A 26,204-nucleotide genomic window follows, 5' to 3' on the forward strand; every position below is an offset into this window, starting at 1 on the left:
AGAGAGAGAGAGAGAGAGAGAGAGAGAGAGAGAGAGAGAGAGAGAGAGAGAGAGTTTTCAGGTCAAGTTAGGCTTTAATATGTAAACCTCTAAAATTTTGGAAAATTTTGCTGGTCCTAAAGAAAGCAAGACCTAAAACTGAATGACTTCTAAGCAGCTCACTAGCTGTATGAGCTCAGTGAATCATTTCATTTTGTTGTGTCTCAGTTTTTTCATCTGTAAAATGGGGAAATTTCACTAGATGACCCGAGATCTTATATTCCAATGAACCAAGGGGAGCTCCTCAACCCACTGTAAACATTCCAAGGTGATGCTTAAACCCTTTCCTATGCATCCTAATGCATTCTCCTTATTTAGATTCTACTAAAATCATAGAATTTTCAACCAACGAGGAACTTTAACAGATTCTAGTCCAAGTCACACACTACAGATGACCACAAATCTCTCAGCAAACAGCCCCAATAACTCTAAGGAATAATGCGTTGCTTTTGTTCCCATAGAGAATGTCATATCATATACCCTGCTGTCCATGGTGCCACTTCAATGACTTACCATAAACACTCAAACACATCCTGCCCTGGACAGGTCCAATGGGGAAGATGCTGAAGATACATCTGTAGCATCCTTCATCTTCTAAGGTAACAAAATCAAGGGTGATAGCTGAGGAGTTCAAATCACTTTGGGTCACTCGAACATGTTCATGGTAGGATCCAAGTAATCTGGGACTGTGGTGGGTGCTGTATGTGGCCATGTTAGCTGTTGTTGGTCCTTCTTTCTGCCATGTAACTTGGAGGACCTCATTGTCTGTGGGCAGCTGGCAGGACAATGTCACATTTTCTCCCACAATACTGGTCACTTCTGTCCTGTGAATCACCCTCGGCATGCCTAAGGACGAAACAATAACAAAAAAAGCTCAAATTCACAGTGTGTTTCACAAATTCCTTCCCCATAGCAACCCTGTGAGATAGTGAGTATGAGAATTAGCCTGCTCATTTAACAGATGGAGAATTGAAGGGAAAAGATGGCTAGATTTGGAACTCTGGGCTCAGAGCTCAGATCTTTCCTCTGTCATTTATTATCTCATGGCCTTGAGTAAATCACTTATTCTCTCTGCTACTCAGTTTCTTCATATACAACTGATATATTAAATTATAAATTACAAATAATAATTATTATTAACTATTAGTAACAGATTATTATTAGAGATGTCAAAAAGGACCTGGGGATTGAGCACTCAGTTTATTCTTCTCATCAATGAGTGACTAGAACCTTTTTAAAAGAGTTCTAAGAAAGTACTGAAGGAGGCTGTAAAATGAGAGGATTCAATTCAGTGATGCCTTAAATTCCCTTCTAGCTCCAAATTTGTGCTCATTTAAGAAATTCCATTTCTTGACCAAGATCATTCCATTGTTAGGCCACAAATAGATGCCAAGTAGACTTATTCCATCTCCATTTCCTGTGATGATTCCAGTACAGTAAAAAGCTTCTGATACATATCATCATCCTCTCTCTTCTAATTTCTAGTTTCTAAACCTTGTCCATTCCCAAGTAGTTTGATATTCTCCAAACACCCTTCTCCAACTAGTTCCAAATCACCAATTCTTGCCTCCTTCAGTACTTTTTTAGAACTCTTTTAAAAAGCTTCTTGTCACTCATTGATGAGAAGAATAAACTGAATGCTTAATCCCTAGGCCCTTTTTGACATTTCTAATAACAATCTGTTACTAATAGTTAATAATAATTATTATTTGTAATTTATAATTTAATATATCAGTTAATGTGTCAATCAATAAATATTTATCAAGCATCTGCTAAGTATCAGACTCAATTCTAGGCACTGGGGATCAAAAGACAAAAATGAAACTGAGACTACCTTCAAGGAATTTATATTCACAAATGAGAGATTGCAGATATACATGTAATCAAATATAAAATAGATATTTACAAAATGTATACACAATGAACACAAGGTATACTTTCATCCTTCACAGCCACCATTCACCAAAAGGTTTGTTCCAGGTTCAAATCCCAGGGCACTTTAAAATTTTATCAACTGAAAAGTTAGATCAGTGCCTACACATTGTGAACCAGTGATCATCCCTACCCTCCCTCCCTCAGCTGCAGCTAGCTTCCCTTTCATTATTTCATCATACCAGCCACGAGGCTCCCAGAAACAGACAAGATGACATACACCACCAGCGGCATCATGATATGAAACCAAATGAAGTGACTGGTTCCACATTTCTTCCTTTTATACTCTGCATGTAGTCTTGTGATTGGCTGGAAGTTATCAAACTGATAATTTGGAAATCTGTTAAAATTTACCAGCTGTGTGACCTTAGGGATAGTCAGTTCGCCTCTTCAGTTTCTTAGCTAAAAAATGAAAGACTCCTTTTCAACTCTAGGTTTTTGATTCCATGAACCTAAAAGCATTTCCCATCATTATAGCTCTAGCCAGAAATTTGAAAGAAAGCATGAGCAATCAAGACAGAGAAAATTGGGGCTAAGTGAATTTTCTTTTTAAAGTTTTTGCCTTTATGAAAGAGGATTTGAAATTTGAAAAATTATTGGTAAATTGTTTTATATATAATTAGAAAATATTTAATGACAAATAAAAGTACACCAATAAATGAAATCTACATTATTAACATTTTCTCTATCACCTTTGTAAGTCTAGACCAGTGATTCCCAAAGTGGGCACTACCACCCCCAGGTGGGTGCTGCAGCAATCTAGGGGAGTGGTGATGGCCACACTTTTTTTGTATTTCATTCTATTCTGAGTTCAATAAATAGTTTCATAATTTCCAGGGGGCACTAAGTAATATTTTTTTCTGGAAAGGGGCAGTAGGCCAAAAAAGTTTGGGAACCACTGGTCTAGACAATCAAACCAATAAATTAAACTCTGACTTGCCAACTCATAAACGATGTATAAAATTTAACGATCAGCTCTCCAACAAGGTTCAAACTGGATCCAACACACATTTGTCTGTATCATGTGACTTGGGGAAAGAAGCAATCTACTTAAATTTCTGAAGTAAAGAGGGAATGTTCTTTTGATTTTTTCAGCTCATTTTAGCACTGAATTGTACCAGTTATACTGTGTTATCAAGTAATTCAATGACATATTTCTGACTCTTAGTTTGGAGACATCTAAAAACTCAACCAATTGCAGGTCCCAACTACTAGACTGGGGCATAGTTAGGACTACAGGAGAACATTTTGGGTTGGCAGAGACATTATAGGACTTTAACTCCAGCTCCCTGTTTTTATAAGGGAGGTTACCAAGACCAAAAGATAGTAAATGATTTGCCCATGGTCACATAGCTTCTTAGTATCTGAGGCAGGATTTAAACTCAGGTCTTCCTAGCTCTAAGCCCAATATCTCTACTTCACCTCTATCTGGGGCTGTTATGTTAGCATTCATTCTAGTGCTAATGGAAATAGCAGGTATCATGCCCTAAGACTTTTAATTTGATGAGCTTGCTAGGAGAGAGAATAGCAACAGAAGCTCAATTAGTCTTCATTTTTTCCTTCATAGAATTACAGACTCAGAGTTAGAAGGAGCTTGAGGAACCATTTCTTTCATTCAATGATTATCCAGTGATATGGATAATCTCAGACAACATTCCTACCAAGTGGTCTCCTAGCCTTTACTAAAAGAGCTCTAGTTAAGGGTATCCTAAGACTGTTTAGACAGCTTTAATTGTTAGAAAATGGTTTTCGTTGGGTTGAACCATTATTGGACTCTAATTTCTGCCTTTTGTGTGTGGTATATGCATGTGCTTATGCACACAGAGAGACACATATATGTAATGAGAGAGTCAGAGACAAATAGATAAGTGTCTGAAAAAATTGTTAAATATCTACTATGTGCCAGGGACTGTGCTAAGTCCTGATTATACTACTGCCTTAAAAGCGAGACCATCTTTGTCCTGAAGAAATTTACAGTTTAAAGGAGAAGACAATGTTTATGTATGTGTGTATGTATGTTTATGTATGTGTGATACGGTTATATTAAAATTGTGTATGCATGCATGTATGTATGTATGTATATATATTTATAGTAGAATTGGGTATGTATGCATGTATGTGTGTTTATGTATGTGTGTATACAGTTACAGTAGAATTTTAATAAAAGAGTAAACTGAGACACATCTCTGAGCAAGATAACATTTATTCCTACACAAATACAAACATATATAATATGTGCATATGCATATACATATAACATGTGTAAATAAATGTATTTATGTCATTTAGATATACATTGTCTTCTCCATTAGGCTGCAAATTCCTTGAGGATCAGGACATCTCATTTTTAAAGCTTTTGTATCATCAGGACTTAGCACAGTGCCTTGCACATAGTAGGTATTTTATAAAGTGTCTTTTCATTCATTCAACTATTCATTTATACAACTTATGCCATAAAGTTACAAAATACAATTTCTGTTTTAAAATGTCAGGGGAGCTTAAGCAGGACAAAAAAACAGATGTATTTTCGAAACAAATTTATGTAATTTTAATTCAATTTAATTAGCTTTATAAAGTCCCTAATATGCTTCAGCCACTATGTTAGATTCAGAGTTACGGAGATAAGAAAGAAATAGTCCCAATCTTCTGGGAGTTTGCATTCTTCAGGGAAGAAATGGCTTCTACCCAGATAATTAAAGAGAAAATGTATGAAAGAGAATTGATGATAATGGCGTGAGTATACTTGAAGGAGGTGGCACATGAGCTGAATTTTACCATCAGGATCAAGGCAGATGTGGGAAGGGAGGGCACAACAGACATGGGGAAGAGTCAAAGCAAAGGCATAAAGTCAGGATATGGAAACAGCATTGAAGTCATTGAGTTATAATGTAGAGTGCATGGGACTGGGAGCTCATGTGAGATCTAAGAAAAGATAGGCTGAAGCCAAATTGTGAAAGGTATCAAAGCCCTAGTAGAGAAGTTCATGTTCTATCCTAGAGATATTAAAAAGTGATTGTCCTAAAGGCTAAATGCTTGGTAGGACAGAGAGAACTAAGGCAAAGGGAGTGAGTCTTGGGGTTGTGACTCATATGAGTTCTGGGGCAATAAAGGCTGCACAGAGTTTATAAGCACCTCCTAATTCTCACATAGGCAGAGCATTTTTATCAGTGTTGTCAAACTAAAATAGAAACAGGTCAATAAACCAAAATAAGGATGCCTGTTAGTAGCATGTTGTCTTAGACAACCACAAATTGACATTTATATTTTATTGTATTTTACTTTGTTGCATTAAATGTTTCCCAATTTCAATCTCTTTTCACTTCAGGCTCTGGGAATGTCACAGGCTGTGTGCAGCCCACCTGCCTAGTCTTAGCTCTCTCTATGCTAGATGATAACTACTAGCCCACTTTTTGCTTCTAGATTGGGAGCAAACATCCTCTCACTAATACAGCTTTCCTTTGGCAACCATAGTATCCCTTGTCCTCCTTTTCACCACAAAAACTAAGAAATAATCTTAAAAATAGACCAAAAAAAAACCCTTGAGTTCCCTAAACAATGTAAAATTCTTAAGGGCAAATCCTTGACTATTATGTAACAGGGAAATATGTCAAAATTTCACACACACACACATACACACAGCTCTTTAGAAGAGTTTTTTGTTTAGTTTTGCTTGCAATTAATGGTATTGTCATTTTGAAAATAACATGAAAAATAAAAGAAATCCCCAGAATGATGTAGATATTAATCTTATATTTGGATAGGATTCACAGCTTTCAAAGTTTCAAAGGATTAACAGCTATATATATATATATATATATATATATATATATATATATATATATATATATATATATCCTATCTCAAGTAATCTTTAATAGTTCTTATGAGATAGGTGCCACAGGTTCATTTAGTCTCACTCAACCTCCATATCCACATTCTTAAAATGGAAATAATAAAAATACCTCCTTCCCAGGATAGTTGTGAGACTTAAAGAAGTGTTTATTACGCCATAACTATGTGCCAGGCAAAGGAAAACAAAAGTAATCCCTGCCTTCAAGGAGCTTACCTCCTAAATAGATCCAAGGGATTTAAGGTGCTTTGCAAACTTTAAAATAGTATAGAAATGTTGAGAGTCAGAGAACCTCTAGGACCTTGGACAGGTCACTTGAACTCTCTAGGTTCCACAATTTTCAGTCTGGTAAATGAGGCACTAGGACTAGCTGACCAATAGGGTTCTTTCCAATTTCAAATGTATCTATCATCCTGTGGTGGTGATAATCATCCTGTTCCATAGTCGATTTATCTTTCAGCAGCCACCAATCACTTAATTGACTCACAAGGGACTTCCAATGTTTCAGAGAAGAAGCCTCTTGAGAAGTAATCTAAACCACATGACAAGGAAAGTCCCTTCACTTTAAAGATACCAAGATGCTACCTATGGTGAATTCTATCTACCTAACAAGTAAGGAATTTGAATTCACATCTTTTGATTCTAAGCACATTGCTTTCTCCTGTGTGTTAATGTTTTGATGTGAGCGTTATACTCATTCTCTCTCCAATTATCATATAAAAACAACCATAAAAGAAGTAACTAGTTAAAAGAAGGAAACTGAATAAAATTATAACAGAGAGGCCCTGTGGTTTTTTGAGCCTGTCCAATGTTTGGCAGAAGGAAGTCTTTAGCATAATTTGAACTGGGGAAAATATATATGATTTCAAAGAAACAAATTTCACTTTTGTTTCCACTTCTAACTGGTAGTCATTACTTGTCATGTGGATTTATAATATGTCATGGGAATGTCCTTGAAAATACCTTAGAGGAGGTGGAGCCAAGGTGGCAGAGTAGAGTCACAGAAGGTCAAATCTTTCTGAGAATTCTCTCCAATAAACCTAAAAATAATAATTTTGTTATAATCATTAAAATTATAATTATGATCAAAATTAATTCTGGAGTGAGAGAATAAACAAGGGAAAGCAATGAAACAACTTTCCTAGAGAAAACAACTTGGTAGTTTGGCAAAATAGGGACTGTTTCACTGGGATAAAAAGGGAATATATCCCACAACAAGGCTGCATTGAGGAATATCTGCACAAGACAACAACAAATCCCCACCCCTCTTGCTCCCAGGTTCTAAAACTGGGCCTACACCAATTTCAACACCCCAAAATCCTTCCTAAGCCAATAGAAGAGCAACTCACACCCAACCCTTGAAGTTCCAAGCCTCAGAGCAAGCCTAGAGTGAGGCTTTAAGCCATAATACAAGGCAATTTGCTGTTTGCCTGGCTTGTACAAGCCTAAAAGAAGGCACATAGTCCCTTGCCAAGTCTACAGAGAGGCCCCAAACCCAAAACCCTGTGCAAGGAAGTCTGTAATGTGCCTGGTCTATGCAAGCCTAAGGGGAGGCCCAGAGCTCCTGTCCAAGTCAGCAATGAGGTCCCAAACTCAAACCCCACAGCAAGTCAATTCATAGTATGTCTGGCCAGTGGAAGCTCAGAGTAAAGCCCAAAGCACCTACCCAAGCCTGAAGCTTAGCTCTGAACCCCAGCACAATGTAATGCCCAGTGCTCTGAGATCTACAAGCTATCAGCAGGCCCTGTTGAGACTGAATTAGCAATTAGGTGACTTTAGAGCTCCCAACCCACAGGCCATCATATCATCTTGGAAGAACTGAAACTTCCAAAGACCCCTGAAATAGAGCTAAGGATACAATGAAGGAAGAACTGAAGTTTAGAAGAGTTCCCTCTCTACCCTGATAACAGAAAACACCTTTAAAGTAAACACATGTCAAGAAAAAGGCTAGAAAAATGAGCAAATGTCAAAAACAGAAACCCCTAACTGTAGAAAAATATTATAGTAACAAGAACAAGGCACAAAATCAGAAGGGAACAGTGAGATTAAATCAGCTACATAGAAAATTTCAAAGAAAAATGTGAATTCTTCTCAGGTTCCAGAAGAGCTCAAAAATTATTTCCAAAATCAAATAAGAGGCAGAGGAAAAATGAGGGAGAGAAATGAAAGTGATGTGAGAAAAGACAATGCACCTTAAAAAGTAGAATTGGCCAAATGGGAAAGAAGATTCACAGAGTCATGGAAAAAATAATGCTTTAAAATTTAGAATTGGACAAGTAGAAGCTAATAATTTTATGAAACATCCAAAACAACAAAGCAAAATCAAAAGAGGAAAAAATAGAGGAAGATATGAAATATCATGTTGGGAAAAAAACAAATGACCTGGAAAATAGATCTAGGAGAGACAATTTAAGAATCATTGGACTACCTGAAAAACATTATCAAAAGAAAAGCCTAGACATTATATTACAAGAAATTATAAAATAAAACTGCCCTAGTATTCTTGAACAAAAGGGCAAAATAGACATTGAAAGAATCTAACAATTATTTTCTAAAATAAATTTCCAAATGACAACTCTCAGGAACACTATAGCTAAATTCAAGAGCTCCCAGAACAAGGAGAAAATACTACAAATGGCCAGAAAGAAAAAATTCAAATGCCATGGAGTCATAGTCAGGATTACATAAGATTTAGCAGCTTCTACATTAAAGGTTCAGAAAGCTTGGAATATGATATACTGGAAGGCAAAGGAAACAGGTTCACAACCAAGAATCACCTACCCAGCAAAATCAAGTATATTCCTTCAGTAGAAAAAAATTGTGATTTAATAAAATAGAATATTTCCAAGCATTTCTAATGAAAAGCCTAGGCATCAACAGAAAATCTGATGTTCAAAATAAGACTCAAGAGAAGCAAGCATATAAAGGTAAATGAGAAAGAGAAAACATAAGGGATTCATTAAAGTCAACCTTTTTATATTACTATACAGAAAGAAGATATTTGTACCCCTTATTTTTTATCATTATTGGGGCAGTTAGAAGGAGTGCACATAGAAAGAGGATTCCAGAATAAGTTGATTAGAACAACATGATATCCAAAAAATAAAATAAAAGGTGAAAAAAAAGGATTGCATTAAGACAAAAAGGGAGAGATGGAACAAGGTAAATTAGATTATCTAATGATTAATACAACTATTATAGTGGAGGGGTGGATGAGGAAGGCATTGGACAATGCTTAAACTCTACTCTCATCAGATTTGGCTCAGAGAGGAAATGACGACCATAGTCATCCAGGTATAGAATCCTATCTTATCCTAGAGTAGTAGGAGAGGGAAAAGATAAGAAAGTGGGGATAATATAAGGTAGGGAGAAGTTGGGGAAGGGCATGATTTAAAACAAAACACTTGTGAGGAGGGACAGAGTGAAAGAAGAAAGAAAGGACAGGATCAAAAGGAGAAAATAAGATGGAAGGGAATACAATTTGTTACCATAACTGTGAATATGAATGAATTGAATTTACCCATAAAATAAAGCAGATAGAGTGAATTTAAAAAGTAGAATCCTATGATATATTGTTTACAAGAAATATATTTGGGGGAAGGGAGCCACACACAGAGTAAGGGTGACTGGAAGAGAATAAAAAAAAATATGTCAAGGGTGGCAATCATGATCTCAGATACAGCTAAAGAAAAAATAGATCTAATTAAAAGATATGAAGGAATTTATAACTTCATAAAAATTATCATGAACAATGAAATAATATCACTACTAAATATATATATATATATATATGCACCAAAGGGCATAGCCTCTAAATTTTTAAAGAAGATGTTAAATGGAGGAAATAGACAGTAAAATTGCACTAGTGGGGGACTTCAATGTTCTCCTCTCAGAACCAGATAAATCTAAACAAAAAATAAATAAGAACAAAGTTAAAAAGGTGAATAAAATCTTGGGAAAGTTGGATTCAATAGTTCTCTGGAAAAAAATTGAGTGATAAATGTTGGAGGGGATGTGGCAAAGCTGAGACACTAATGTATTGTTGGTGGAGTTGTGAACTGATCCAAACACTCTGGAGGACCATTTGGAATTATGCCTAAATGTATAAAACTGTACCTACCCTTTGATTCAGTAATGTCATTACTAGTTATGTATTCCAAAGAGATTAAAAAGGAAGAAAGGACTTATGTGTACAAAAATATTCACAGCAGCCTTTTTTTCTGGTGGAAAAGGATTGGAAATTGAGGGAATGTCTATCATTTGGGAAATGACTGAACAAATTGTGGTATGTATTGGTGACAGAATACTATTGCACTATAAGAAATGATGAGCAGAGTGATTTCAGAAGAAAAAAATCTGGAAAAGTCTACAGTCCATGTGAAATAAGCAGAACCAGGAGAACATTGCACACAATAATAGCAATATCATGGGATGATCAACTGTGAAAGACTTAGCTACTGTCAGCGATACAATGGTTCAAGAAAATTCAGAAGGACTTATAACAGAAAATGCTATTTGCCTCCAGAGAAAAAACTGCTGGAGTCAGAATGTAGATAAAGCATAGTATTTTCATTTTAGTTTATTTGTGTTTTGATTTGGTGGTTTGATTTTATATGAGTTTTCTCTTACAATAATGACCAACATGGATGGAAATTTTGCATGGTAACACATGTGCAACCCAAATAAAATTGCTTACTATCTCTAGGAGTGTGGAAGGAAGAGAGACAATTTGGATCTTATCAATTCGGAAAATTTTATGTTGAAAATTATTATTACATGTAATTGGGGAAATATTAATATGCATATTAAAAATAAAATATTATTTATTAGATGGGGTACCTCTTGAAGGAAAGGAAAGGAGGGATAGTGGGAGAATATCTGGTGATACAAAAAAAGACATAAATAAAGGTCATTTTAAAAAAGAAAATACCTTAGAACCATTAAGGTAGAAGAAATCTATATCCATGAAATCCAACAAAAGCCTGAAAAAGAGTCTTCTCTGAATATCCCCAATAAATAGTCACTCAACCTCTAGTTGAAGACTTCCAGAATAAGGGTCAGAGGGATAGATTAGAATCAAGAAGACCAGGATGCCTGACTCTTACTAGCTATGTGACCTTGATCAAGTCACTTAACCACTATGAGTCTCAACTTCTTAATTTGAAAATGGGAAGGAAAATGTCTGTAATCCTTAACTGGCAGTATTATTGTGAACCTCAAATGAGTTAATGGATTATGGTGCTTTGTAGATGTAAACAGCTTTGCAAATGTCAGCTATTATCATCTCTGGAAGCAGCAAATTGCATTTAGGACAACTCTTATTGTTAAGATGATTTTCCTTATATGAAGCCAAAATCTGCTGGGCCACAACTTCCACCTATTGTTCATAATTCTGACCTCTGGGATAAGTTGTACAATCTGGGCCCTCTACCACAAGATGCACTTTCAGATATTTGAAAGTAGTTACCATGTCCCACTTATCCTTTCCCATAGGCTAGGTAAGCATGCTCCGTTACTTGTACTGATCCTTGTAAGATAAGGTTTCTCTTCCCTTAGCCATCATCTTCCTTCTGCAATTTATCAACAGTTTTCCTAAATGAGACATCCACAATGGATGCACAATATTCTAAAATAAATGGTGTTATTGCCTCCCTCTTTACCCTCACCCCCTTTCTGGACATGAATCTTATGCCTCTGTTTTCTAAGATTTCATTCATTAAGCTTGATTGAAATATCAAAAACCTTCCAATCTTGACAGCCTGAAAAGTATCTACAAAAATTTGATCAGAAGGATGAGGGGCCTGGGAACCAACCTGACTAGAAGGATGGGCAGGAGGAAATGAGAATGCTTTATCCAGAGATGAGAAGACTTAGAGATTATTTGTTTTACTTGACTTCAAGAGGAAGAACTTGGAGATATATGTGAATGGAATTTGGCAGAGATTCAGATTTCTGTTCATTCTAAAGAAAAATTCCAAGAGCTTGAGCTATCCAGACGTGTAACTGGACATCTATTGTACCCTGCTCTTAGAGATTTTTAAATGGAGGGAAGATGGTCATTTGTCTGAGATATCTTAACAAGGATTTTATTCAGGCATTGGGGTTAACTTCTGAGGTCCCTTTTAAGCCTGGGAATTCAAGATTCTTTTTTTTTTCTGTGTCACCTTCAATATGTTTTTTAACATTCCACACCTCAGTATCCTCATTGGAAAATTGTGGATAATTATCTATCCTTTCCATCTTATCTCCAAGGACTTTTGAGGATCTAATAAGTATAATATAATTTCTGCTATGCAAAATGGAGGGCAGGATGATTGACATGTAGTGGTTTGGAATTTGGAATGAACTGAAGATTGGCATGAGCCAGGAATGAAAAACAGTTACTGGAGTGGGTATATAAGAAGCTTTGAGACCAAAAGAAAGGTTCTCATTCTGTAGAAGGGCTTTTGGTGGGAGGTTGTGGTTGGGTAGACCAAAATCAATTTAGGTTACCAGCAGCCATTTCTGATCAATGCCTTAGTTCCAATGCTGTGTAGATCTATACTATATATCCTAATTATTAATCATCAAAGAAGAAACAACATCAATACCATCAAACAGCCTGGTTCAGGCTGCAAATAAAAGCAGCCTGGCCTGGCCAGGTTGCAAATAAGAAAGATAAACTTCTACAACCTCTATTCTCAAACCCTGATTACCTTCAAGTTGATGTCACCTGGTCATCTGTAGCTTTAGCCAAGTTTTCCCTTTGTACCTCTTACTTTCAGTTCCCTGTTTTCCTTTACCCAAGCTTGTTATTATTAAATTCTGAAACTAACTTAGGTGCATATTATTTTACCCTAAGGATTATCAACATATTTATTTGAAGGAAGAGGGATAATTCAATCTATAAATTAAGCTGTAGTCACTGAAGAACTGTGAAATACAAACCGCAGCTGATTCATTAATCTACTCATTTCTGGGACACTGTTCTACTGAAGTTGGGTGTAGCAGCTTCATCTTAATTTACCTGAGGGGTCCTGGGTGTTTCACCATCACAACTTAAGTGTGACACTTAAGGCTTTCCTTAGCCACTCAGTTTCAACTCCCAATACCATCAGGGAGAGGGATATATATTCCTTTGAACCATTTATAACATAAGACAAGTTATATAAAGCCTTTTAAACATTATAAGCACCATATGAGTAAGATATTATTTTGACCTTCGTTGCATTGGGGAATACTTCCTTTGTTTTCTAAAAGGACCAATGATATCCCAATGATGCTGGACTTGCTCATGAATTGAATTTAAGTGAGACAGAGTTGCACAAAGACAACAGCCTCACTCTCTCTTGCATATTCATCAAAATCCCATGGCCCTTCAAAAGGCAAGACAACTGGCAATGGTCTGGGATGCAGTGGATGACTTGGCTTCTTCAATGTCTGACCAAGCTCTAAACTCTCCTCAGGACCTGGTTCAGTTACCTTCGTGGCCTTTGCAATAAATTGTTCTCATCTGACTATTCCACCAGACAGTTCTTCACATGATTTGGGTAGACATTGCCTTAATTCACTGCTGGATTTGAGGCCTGCCAGATACCCTCAATCTGGTTTAACCCATCTGCCAAGATAATTTTACCAGGGTGTGTCCACTGCATATGCCTCATCTTTTTTGAGCCACAGGTGAGCATTGGGAGAAAGCAGAACACCAAAGGTAGATAAGCAGTCCTGAAAAAGGCTTGATAAGCCCTCACTTCAGAGGTGCTAGTCTTCTCTCAACACCTCCATATGGACATCTAGATAATGTAGTTGATAGAAGGCTAAGCTCATCTTTGTGAGTTCAAACCTGGCCTCAGACAATTACTAGCTGTATGACCCTGGGTAAATCACTTAACCTTGTATGCCTCAGTTTCCTCATCTGCAAAATGAGTTGGAGAAGGAAATGGCAAACCACTCCTGTATCTTTGCCAATAAGAACCTAAATGGGGTGATGAAGAGACTGACATGACTGATACAACCAAATAACAAGGTACCTTCAAACCCTAGATAATATGAATATAAGTCTATGTCTGTATATGAATGCAATTTCTGGAGAAAGAAAAATAAGGAAGTTAAGGTGATTAAACCATATATATAATATATATATATACATATATATAATAAATATTTGTCAAATGAACAATTTCAGAATTCATTGTGAAATTGTTCATTTGACAAATATTTGTTAAACTCTTACCCCGTTCAAATCTCTTCTTTCAAACAGAATGATGTTATTGAGGATGATAAGACCAGTTCCCCAAAGGAATATTTTCTGCTATAGCTTTTGACAAATGCAAAGAATGAAGTAGATAATACTTAAGGTCATTTTCTCAGAGTCAATTATATGATCCTATGAAATGACTTCAGTAGAAATGGGGGACAATGGGTGTATCATCTGAAAAAACAAAAATAACATGACCTGGAAGAAATTGGGCTTAAAGTAACAGCTTACATTATATACTATAATAAGCCCAAAATGGATAGATTATTGCAGTATTAAAGATCATATTATTTTTTTAAAGTAGAAAAAGATTCAGTATCTTTATAAATTATCTTTAAAGTTAAGGAAAATGAGAAGGATATTATTAACCAAACTTTAGAGATGACCACAAAATGGAATTTTGTGAAAATTGTGTCAAATGGAAAATAATTTTCAATGAATGCAACTAGAATAAGATGGAAGACAATTGCCTGGGGAAATGCTTCTTTCAAATACTTCTGATAAGATATGAATGATAAGATCTAATATCTGTGATAACCAACATATATGGGGAAAGAACAGAAATATATATACCTAAAGTCATTCTCCAATAAAAAGGAATAAATTATTGTCAAAAGAAAAATTTCAAATGATTAACTGCACATGAAAAAATTAAAATCAAACTACTCTGTGCTAAGTGGTACTACTAGACATGCAGTACATTGACAAAGATGATAAAAAGATGGGAATAGTGTTGGAGGGTTTGTGGAAAAATAAGTGAACTATTTATTGCTTTAACTGTTGATGGAGCTTTGAATTGGTCCAGTCATTCTTGAAACAATTTGAAATAAGGCTAAGAAAATGACAGGAAAAAATTTCCTATACCTTTTTATCTAGAAGAGGCTAATAATAATAATTATTAAAATAGACCATGTATACCCCCAAATACAATGAGCCTCACATTTTTTTAAAGGCAAAGAACCAAAATCACAGTAGATGCTCAGTAGATGTCTATCAATAGGAAATGTCATAAGGGGGCAGCTGGGTAGCTCAGTGGATTGAGAGCCAGGCCTAGAGACGGGAGGTCCTGGGTTCAAATCTGACCTCAGACACTTCCCAGCTGTGTGACCCTGAGCAAGTCACTTAACCCCCCCATGGCCCACCCTTACCACTCTTCCACCAAGGAGCCAATACACAGAAGTTAAGGGTTTAAAAAGAAAAAAAAATAGGACATGGCGTAAAGAAATTGTGATACGTTGGGATGGTAGATTTAAACTGGAAAGTAAGTTAAAGGTCAATGAATCCAACTTCATTTTTAATTGAGGAAACTGAAGCACCATAGGTTGTTGCTTGCCTGTGGGTATAACTGATGTCTGAAGAAATAATTGAATATGGGCCTCCCTGATTCTAAGACCACCACTTTATCTACTATATTACAGTGAAATTAGTGGATTATGTAACCAGTTAATATAATGAATAGAGTAAAGAATGATTATATTAACTGAATCAAAATGAAGTAAGTTGAACCAGAAAAATAACATCACGACAATGGAAATAAAACAACCCCAAGAAAATAACTGCTAATGAAATAATGACCAAACTGGGTTCCAAAGAACAGTTAGATTAAGGCATTTCTCCCTATCTGTTTACAGAGGTGAGGGACAAAAGGGATGGAATACTGAATATGCTCTTCTTGAATTTCTTGGTTAGTTTTGCTACAGTTTCTTTTTTTTTCTTCATTTTATTTTTGTTTATAAGAGAGAGTTTTCTAAGAAAAGAGGATACTTCAGAAAATACGTTATATAAAACTGAAGTTATCAATAAAATGGCTTTAAAGCCATCTAAATAACATTCACTTTCTTTTTCTAGCTCTTTCTCATCTCTTTAGCACAATTATTCTGTTTATAACAGTTTTTAATCAGGGACTACAAGATAAAGGATGGGAATTGGGATTCTACACTAACAAGCTAAGGGCAAACCACAGGGGCAGGGGAAGGACTTGACTACACTAAACTAAGACCTAAGCGTAGCGGGGTCCAGGGAAAAGCAGGGCAGGAGTGAGTATCCTCACAGCAGCAGTGTCCAGCCTCACTCCAGGGATGTCTCTGCTCCTCCCGGACCACCAGCTGCACTCTTCCAGGTGGGTAGATTCTGGGAGCTGACGCAGTCCAAGTTGACCTGCAACTCAGGTTGGGATTTAGCCGTCTCTACCAAAATCTCCCCCAAGTAGGTGACGGTCTTTCCACAGGATCACTGGGGGGTCTCCTAGTTGTCCATTGCTGCTTGCCCCAACCACCATGGAGTCTCTCAGTGAGCAAGAAACACACGTCCTGCTTCTTCATTCCATCTTGGAATTCTCCAGCCCTTCCTGCTAGGTCCACATGAACTATATATAAACTAATACCCAAATAAATAACTAAATAATCCTCACAACAGTTGCGCAGTGGATAGAGCAACCAGGACTGGAGTCAGAAAGACCTGAGTTCAAATCCAGGCTGAAAGACTTACTTGCTGTGTGACCTAGGCAAATCGCTTAGCCCTGTTTTCCTCAGTTTCCTCATCTGTAAAAGTAGCTGAAGAAGGATATGGCAAATCACTCCAGTATCTTTGTCAAGAAAATCTCAAATGGGAATAGGAGGAATCAGACATGGTTGAAAATGAATGAGCAACAAACTTGAATTAGATGACTTACAAGGACCCTTCGAGATCTAAGTCTGTGATGTAATAACACTAATAACACTATTACCTACCTAGATCTCGGTTTCCTCATACACAAAAAAAAAGGATGAGAATATATGCTCTGCCTACCTCAGAAGTCTAGGACAGTGATGGGTAAACTTTTTAAAGAGGGGCCAAAGGAAAGGAAATGCTCCTCTGTCAGTCTGTTTCTAAGGCAGCTCTTTCGCAGTTTCATTGTACTGTATCCTACTCATTGTATTCGTCAGATTAGGAATAATGTTGGTGCATCTGGTTAGAACATTTCAGGGCCCCCCCATACCCCACCATCTGGCCTGCAGGCTGTAGTTTGCCCATCACTGGTCTGGGAAGCATTAAAAAAACTACAAAGTAATATATATGTAAGTTGATATTAACAATCAACTTATTTTTATTTTTTAATTTTTATTTTTATTGTGTATCTGATGAGTCAGAATCTTTGCCAAGACCAAAAGATATATTATAAAAATTAGACATTCTTGCCCTCAGATAGCTTACCTGCTCAATATATAATGTAATAAGATTATAATGCTTCCAGGGTTCGTGTTTCTGTAGCATTTGCCCACTTGATGTCAGCTCTCATGAGCTGCTATTCTCCATCTCCAAATCTCAAGCTAATAATCAATCTGTTGTTGAGATTGCCAAAATTTGGCTGAACTGGTTCTTAGAGAATGGCCTTAAAGTCTACTCTGGGGTCTATGTTCAAAGCCTTTCCATCTTTCTAGAAATTGCTACAGTTCGTGCTTCCTGCCATAGCCTATAGAATTCTCAGTTTGCACTGATCCAACATGATATGATAGTGGAAGATTCCATCAAAACTAATAAAAAAAAGGGGGCAGCTGGGTAGCTCAGTGGATTGAGAGCCAGGCCTAGAGATGGGAGGTCCTAGGTTCAAATCTGGCCTCAGACACTTCCCAGTTGTGTGACCCTGGGCAAGTCACTTGACCCCTATTGCCTACCCTTACCACTCTTCCGCCTTGGAGCCAATACACAGTATTGACTCCAAGATGGAAGGAAAGGGTTAAAAAAAACTAATAAAAACACTGTTTTCTAACAAGCTACCTCTCCTCCTAGCATTGATGTCACTGGAAAACAAGTTGATAAGCCTTTACCCATTGAGCCCTGGGGAATGTCACTAGTGACTTCCCTCCCATTAATTTCACCTCAATCAGTCCCAAATCCAACTGACTTTATGCCCATCTAGTCTGGGTTGGAAGTGTCATGATGCCGATGACAGCAATGAGAAAGTTTGGAAGTGGGGAGGTTGGAGGTGGAAGATAACAAAGCCTATTTGTATGTGTTGCATATGAGATGCCCAAGTGATATCAAAGACAAAAGTCCACGAGGCAGTTTGGGATGTGGGCCCCGAGCTCAGGACAGTGATTATGGCTGAAGAGATCAGTCTGGCAATCATCTGCTTGGAGATTAGAGAAATCATTTTAGCTGAGGAAGGCACTAAGTGAGCAAATATAGGGAAAAGAGAAGAGGGTCTGGGATAGAGGGGAGAGAAATTGAATTATTTTCTTCCCATGAACTCCTGGTGTCTCTTGAAGTCAGAAAAAAAGGCCTGGGGTTGTGTCAGATGAGTGGGAAAAGAGTGACTCACTCTAGACCAAATGAGGACTGCCATGTAAAAGTGTTTGTGGCAGCCCCATTGCTCAGTCAATGATGCTATCATAGCGACTTTCTTAGAAGAAATTCCATAATCAAGTTTCAGTTTAAATATTTCTAGTTGAATGTCATCCTTTACAATAAGATATTAGTCCTTGAAGACCAGTAAGAAACTGGTCAGAACCAAGAGTTATGGGAAGAAGGCAGAATGTGCACTCATGTGGAACCTCTCTCTCTCCTCATGATTTTCCACCAAATAAGCAATAGAAATTCCCTTCCAAAGAAGCAAAACTACCCCCAAAAATCAACAGAAAAAAAATCTAAAACCTTTCTAACGTATGAGCAAGCCAAAGAATAGGTTATATGATTACAATTTTTGAAATGTGGATTAAAGGAAAAGGTCAAAAATCCACATGAAAACTATCCTGTGACCCTCTTCAAAAAACAAACACTTCATTTCCTTAGAATTGGTACTAATTATTGGTTCCAAGGCAAAGAGTGGTAAGGGCTAAGCAATGGAGATTAGGTAACTTACCCAGGATCACACTGCTAGGAAGTGTCTGAGGACAGATTTGAGCCCAAGATTTCCCATTTATAGCCTGACTCTCTGTCTACTGAGCCACTTAGCTTCTCCCTGCAAATCTCTTCAAAGAGCATTAGCAAATAGGGGATGGAAAGGTGGGAGCAGTGTTTAAAAACATGATTTTACAGGTGAGGAAACTGAGGCCCAAAGAAGATAATCTTAAAAACCCAGTGCTCTTTTCATGTTAGACCTTCTCCCAAGAGCCAAGCTTGGTAAAGGTTTTTAGACATTAAAGCTTAATGCTACTGAAATGTAAATCTATATAAATCTATATAAAATCTTTATGGAAAAGGGCAGGTAGGTGGTGCCATATTTGCACAGAGTGCCAAGCCTGATGGCAGGAAAATTCATGTTCCTCAATTCAAATCTGGCCTCAGATACTAACTGCATGACCCTGAGCAAGTCACTTTACCCTGTTGGCCTCAGTTTCCTCATCTGTCAAATGAGCTGGAGAAGGAAATGCAAACCACTCCAGGACTTTTACCAAGAAAACTCCAAATGGAAGAGGGTCATAAAGAGTTGGGCACAACTGAAACAACTGAACAACAACAACAACAACAACAACAACAAAAGCAGCTTAAGTCTAAAGAAGGCAGATGTCAAAGCTATGACTAGCAACAGGGTCAGTTTAGAATTATTAATTGGGCAGTTGTATCTTTAACATTGGGAGAAATCTACATTCAACCAAGTCCCCTTGGGGAAAGATTAACTGAAGTATTCTAGGGAGTTTTTCTGGAGAGCTGATGGCAAGAAGTAGTCAGAGTCCTGAGTCAATCTGGCTTATTCCACCAAAAACGGGGCCAGATGAAAGATGGAATGACTGAGGAATCAAAGGTTTGACCTTTGAATATATCAATTTATTAAGCAATGAATGCCAACTGCCTAACAAATCGAGACTAGTCCCCTCTTAGCTTTGGCAATGGACCCCCGATAGAGTGGAAGGCTGATTTTTATGCCTTAAAAGCAATCAAATAAAACCAACTAACTTAAAGGAAACAGTTAACCAAGCTAGCCTTTGAAATTCTTATGCATTTTATTTTAGGCATTTAAAAATATCCTTCTGAAAGGGAATTCATAAGCTCTCCAGACTACTTAGGGGGCCATGTCTCATGTATATTCAAATAACTTTTCAACTCAATTATTTATGAGGGTAGGATAAGGAATAAATATTTACGCAGCACCTACTATGTGCCAGGCATTTTGCTAAGTGCTTACAAATATTAGTTTATTTGATCATCATAACTCTGTTGGGTAGATGCTTTTATTATCTGCATATTATAGCTGAGGAAATTGAAGCAAGTAGAAGTTTAGTGACTTTCTCAGGGGCATCCAGCTAGTAAGTATCTACAGTTGAATTTGCACTCAGACCTTCCTGAGTCCAGACCCAATGTCTGTCCAACTGCCCAAACTCATGCCTCTAAATGATTTAAAATATATTAGCTCACTTTTTCTTGGTAATAATTCTGGGAGACAGAAGTTAGTATTACCCCCATTCTACAGATGAGGAAACTAAAATAAAGAGATGTTATATGACTCACTGAGGGTCACACAGTTGGTGAGTATATAAGGCTTGATTTGAACTGATGTCTTCCTGATTCCAGGTCCAACATTCTATCCACTCTTTCACATCAATAAAGTTCTCTTTAATTATCTGAGTAATATAGACAACACTCACAGGTTATTAGCCAAAAAGCATAGTCCAAACTGAAATTTGGCATAACAAAAGGTTCTGAAACCCCATTACCCTCTGGGAAATGTTAATTTATTAAACTCTGCTCAGTAGAATTCCCCATTAACCGAGTGCCAATCCATAGCTAAGTATGGAACATAATACAATAATAATTTTAATATGTGCCTGACTGGGGATATCTTGAGTCACATTACCAATCTGTTACCAGTGACCAGATAGGATTATTGGGAACTGAGACTCAGGAAGGATGGACTCTTATCCAGGGAGACATTTTCCTTCTCCTCTAGTCTTCTATAACTCTAGGACAGTCACTAAATCTCTTCTTGCCTCAATTTCCTCAACTGTAAAGGGAAGATAACAATAGATCTACCCAACAGAGTTGTTGTGACAATCAAAAGAGGTAATATTTGTAAGCCCTTAGCAAAATGCCTTGCACAGAGGAGATGCTAGACAAATGCTTATTTCCTTCCTTCCTTCTCCTTGGAAATAATCTAGGTCAAGAGAATGAATAAACTATTGAAGAATAAACAAATGTGCTTGGCCAGGTGGCTTAGTTTATGGACTTTGAATTTCAAACTAACTTCTGTTTTTCTGTTTCATTTTATAGAAATAGAACAGAAACTAGAGTTTTAGATGAGAGATTTTGTTTCAAATGTTAATATACAATAAATTATTATAATATGAAATAAAATTAATAATTTATTCATATTTTATTCCATATTTTATTATAAAAATAAAAAAAACAAAATAAGAATATTTCCATTTACAGAGTAGAACACAAAAAGAGAATTGTATTTAAAACCATGAATCTGCATTCTTTACCACTATGCCATTGCTTAATGATATGTAATTTGAGATCATTTCAATTGTGTGTGCTCCTTCATTTTCTTCTGTTCTCTCCTTGTTTCTTTTATATTAAATTCTTACCTTCTGTCTTAGTATCAGTTCTAAGACAGAGAACAGCAAGGGCTAGGCAATCAGGGTGAAGTGACTTGCCCATGGTCCCACAGCTAGAAAGTGTCTGAGGCCGGATTTGAACCAAGAACCTCCCAACTTCAGGTCTGATTCTATCCACTAAGTCACCTAGGTGCCTCTCTCTTTACTTCTTAAACTATTTGAGTGACTCTCTTTGTTTTTCTATTCTTTTCCATCATAATCTTGACTTCTTCTCTTCCCTCTAGCTACCTCCAATTATAATTGTTTATTGTATAACAAAAAATCATAGTCACAAAAAGCAGATCCGCACTGTGGTCATGTCTAAACATGAGTTTCAAGTTTCCAATATTGATTCTATCATTTTTCTATCAGGAGATCTTTCATTCTAGATCCTCTCCCTAAACATCTTCCCTTAAGAACAATTTGCTCATCTATTTTGATGATTTATAAGTTGGCAAATTGCCATTATTATTACGTATTTGAATCCCTTTAGCAAATATCTTGGAAATGAGATCTCAGCAAAGGGTCTACAGCAGCATATCAAGTTCATATACATACGCTATGATAAAAGTAGATTAGTTCAAATAATACTGGAAAGATGTAACCATTAGTTGACTGTTTCTCTTTTATTTTTTGCTTCATTAGATTTGTTTATTCAAAAAAATCACTTTTAAAGTATTGCATCATCAAAACTCTTCACTTTACCATGTTATGGTCCTTTCTATGCCCTGTTTGGTCATAAATTGTTATCCTTTATCCTTTGGAATAAGGCTAAATAGGCTAAATAAGGCTAAATACAGGCTAAACTAGATTGAAAGTAACAGATGTGCCAAAATCCCAGCAGGAAGTTTATTATTCTATTATTATTATTATTATTATTCTATTATTTTATTATTATTCTATCTTCATCCTTATTCCAAAGGATAAAGGTAATTCCTTCCTCAGTGACACAATATGTTTATGATCTAGTTCTTTATATTTAGGTCATGTAGTTATTAGAAGCATGGCATGTGATGCGAGGTTGTGATCTAAATATATCTAATTTCTACCAGTCTCAACAGGGTTAGGTTTTGGTTGTTTGGTTTGGTTTTGTTTTTTGGTCAAACACTAATTTCTTAGCTCAGTAGCTGGAGCCTTTAGGTATGTGAATGATTTGACTCCTAGTTTCAGTTGCTTCTGAATTTTATATACCTAATCTATTATAGGCTGTATGGGTTGTTTAGGGGAGAGTGGCACCTCTGTCGTGAAGGCTTATCAAGCCCTTTTCAGGGCTGCTTTGGATCTTTGATATCCACCTTTCACCCAACTCTCACCTGTGGCTCCAAGAAGTTCTGGCATACACAGTAGCCACAAGCTGTAAAACCAAAATGGCGCACAGGCTAAACTAGATTGAAAGTAACAGATGTGCCAGAATCCCAGCAGGAAGTTAAAGGAATGTCTACTGCAAGGATGTGAAGACTTCCCCCCAGAAGAATGGGCCAATGAGAAAAATTTGTTCCAATAACCATGAAAGTTTCCACAGTGCTTGCTTCAATAACTTTCATGGTTATTGGAACAAATTTTTCTCATTGGCCCATTCTTCTGGGGGGAAGTCTTCACATCCCACACTGTGGAAACCTAGAAGTTGGACAGATGTCAAAAACACCAAAGTCATCCATTGCATCTGTGACCACTATCACCATTTATCTTTTTTTTTAATATTTTTTTTTATTTTAAACCCTTAACTTCTGTGTATTGATTTATAGGTGGAAGAGTGGTAAGGGTAGGCAATGGGGGTCAAGTGACTTGCCCAGGGTCACACAGCTGGGAAGTGTCTGAGGACGGATTTGAACCTAGGACCTCCCGTCTTTAACCATTTATCTTGACTTTAGTCTTGCCATTGGACTTTGATGTCTCTAGAAGAAAGGGTGAGACTGAATACTTTGTACAATTCTACCTCACTTAATTCAAATTCACAAAGAAGTAAAGACATCCCCTGTGATGATATTGGTTCTCTTTCAAATAAAGGACAAACAGCAATGAAATCTGTTCCCCTCGTCAGCTTCTTTATTTTTTAACAAATAGCAAATTGTTTGGATGATTATTGCTTTGTAGTATAGTTTGAACTTTGGTACTTCTGGTCTGTTATAATTCTTATTTTTTTGTTATTCTCCTTGGCATTATTACCCTTTTATAACTCCACATGTATCAGATCACTCTTTTTTCCATCATAAAGTAATTCTTTGGTAGTTTGATATATGTGACAGTACATAATGGTGAAATTAATTGAAGTTCTATTGGAATTTTTATTTTGACATGGCCTACCCATGAGAAATTATTATTTACTTATAATTATAATATACATATAATAAACTTATGATATAATATAATATAATATAATTACTGTGATTATATTTGTTTTTATTTCTTTACAAAGTGTTTTGTGATTATATTCATAGAATACCTATGTCTATTTTTGTAGATAGATTCCAAATATTTTATTCATTCTGTAATTATACTAGTGATGTATATGGATTTGTTTTGCGTCCTCTGAATTTAATGAGATTGTTAGTTCAATTAAATTTTGATTGACTTTCTATGGTTTTCTGATTAAAACATAATCTGAAGATTATAATTTTTCTTCTTTCCTTATTCCTACTCCCATAATTTCTGCCTCGTGCCACTACAACTTTAACCATTATATCAAATAATAATGGAAATAATGAGCTTCCTTGCTTTACTCATGATCTTATTAGAAAGGATATTGGTTTATCTACAGTAGAAACAATGCTGAATTTAAATTATTTTCATATATGCTAATTATCATGTTAAGGAAAATTTCATTTATTCTTTTGCTTTCTAATGTTTTTAATAGAAATAGGCATTGTGTTTTTACAAAGCTTTTTTCTGAATTATTAACATAATCACATAATTTTGACTATTCTTGGCATGAGATTGATAAATTAAGCCTATAGTTTTCCTAATATTGAGTCAATGCATTCACGGTATATGTATATCTTGGTCACAGTGGATAAACTTTCTATTATGTTGCTGTAATCTCTTTGCTGTTATTTGATTTGTAATTTATCTCAAATTTTATTAGGGACGGATGGTTTTAAAAATTTGGAAATCTTATGTGAACTATACAGAAAGAACTGAACAGAACTAGGAGATCAAAGTAATGATAATATTCCAAAAATTATCCACTATGAAAGTCTAAGATTCTTTGAAAATAGAATGATTCAAGACAGTTCTGAAAGAATCTTGCTGAAAAATGTTATGCACCTCCAGAGAAAGAACTGATGAATTCTGAGTGTAAGTTGCAATATAATTTCCCCACTTCATTTTTTATCTCTTTGGTTATATGATTAATATAGAAATGTGTTTCCATATTTCACATGTGTAATTGATAGACTGTGTGTCTTCTCAATGCATCGTAGGGGTGAGGGAGAGAAAGAATTTGGAACTCAAATTTTAAAAAGAAAAATGTTAAAAAATAAGTAAATAAGTAATATTTTTAAAAATCATAATCTCCAGGGGCATCTGGGTAGCTCAGTGGATTGAGAGCCAGGCCTAGAGACAGGAGGTCCTAGGTTCAAATCTGACCTCAGACCTTCCTAGCTGTGTGGCCCTGGGAAATTTACTTAATTCCCATTGCCTAGCCCTTACTGCTCTTCTGTCTTGAAACCAACAATTAGTATCCATTCTAAGACAGAAGGTAAGGGTTTACACATACATACATACATACATACATACATACATACATACATACACATACACACACACATATGCAAAAAAAAGTACTAGGAACATTGATCTATAGTTTTGTTTCCCCATTTGACTCTCCATGGTTCCATTAACACTATATTTTTGTCATAAAAGGAATTTATTAGCATCCCTTTTGTTCTCTTTGCAAACAGTTACATAATATGTGTTTTTCCTTGAATACTTTATCAAAATCCATCTGGGATCACATTAAACTATATACATTGTGAGATCATTTATAGCTCATTTGATTTCTGTTCCTGAAATTAGATTGCTGAAATTCTCTACTTCTTGTTCTATTCAAATAATTCTTACTTTACTGTTTTTTACATTTTTTTCTAATTTACCATTTAATTTTCTTGTTTTTTTCTACTTCTTTTAAAAAACAAATTACCTAATCATTTGTCTATTTCATTGCTTTAAAAATAACTTTATTTATTAATTCAGTATTTTTACTTAAAATTTAATAATCTCTTTTTTGCTTGTCAGGATTTCAATTTTGTTGTTTAATTTTTCATTGTTGTTTTTAGTGATGTTTTTTTTCAGTAGAATGACCAATTTATTGACATTTTATCTCTCTCTCTTGTTGATAAAAGCTTTTAAAGCTATAAATGTTCCCTTAAGGACTGCTTTGGCTGTACCCCAAAAGATTTTGGCACATTTTCTTATTGTTCTCATTATTTTTAATGATATTTCTATGATTTGTCCTTTGATCCACTAAATGTTTACTTTTAAGTTATTTAGTCTCCAGTTAATTCTTAATCTTGTTTTTCCAATGACCTTTTATTGAATATAATTTTCATTGCATTGTAGTCAATAAAAGATTGTTAATTTCCTTGTGAGATTTTTATGACTTTTAACTCTTGTTCAATTGTCATAAAGATACTAC

At 35.9% G+C, this 26,204-nt stretch overlaps 1 protein-coding gene across 1 annotated transcript in view; it reads right to left on the reverse strand.

Annotated features, from left to right (window-relative positions):
- The window catches only part of LOC123234480 (OX-2 membrane glycoprotein-like), a 30,395-nt gene extending 28,187 nt beyond the window's left edge, over positions 1 to 2,208 (reverse strand). Inside the window, exons 1-2 of the mRNA XM_044660379.1 lie at positions 2,154 to 2,208; positions 553 to 885 (exon numbers count right to left, since the gene is read on the reverse strand). Coding sequence (XP_044516314.1) covers positions 553 to 885; positions 2,154 to 2,208 — 388 coding nt within the window. The remainder of the gene's footprint in view (positions 1 to 552; positions 886 to 2,153) is intronic.
- Positions 2,209 to 26,204: the final 23,996 nt, after the last annotated feature.

Source organism: Gracilinanus agilis, chromosome 2 (genome assembly GCF_016433145.1).
Source record: "Gracilinanus agilis isolate LMUSP501 chromosome 2, AgileGrace, whole genome shotgun sequence".
Lineage (NCBI taxonomy): Eukaryota > Metazoa > Chordata > Mammalia > Didelphimorphia > Didelphidae > Gracilinanus > Gracilinanus agilis.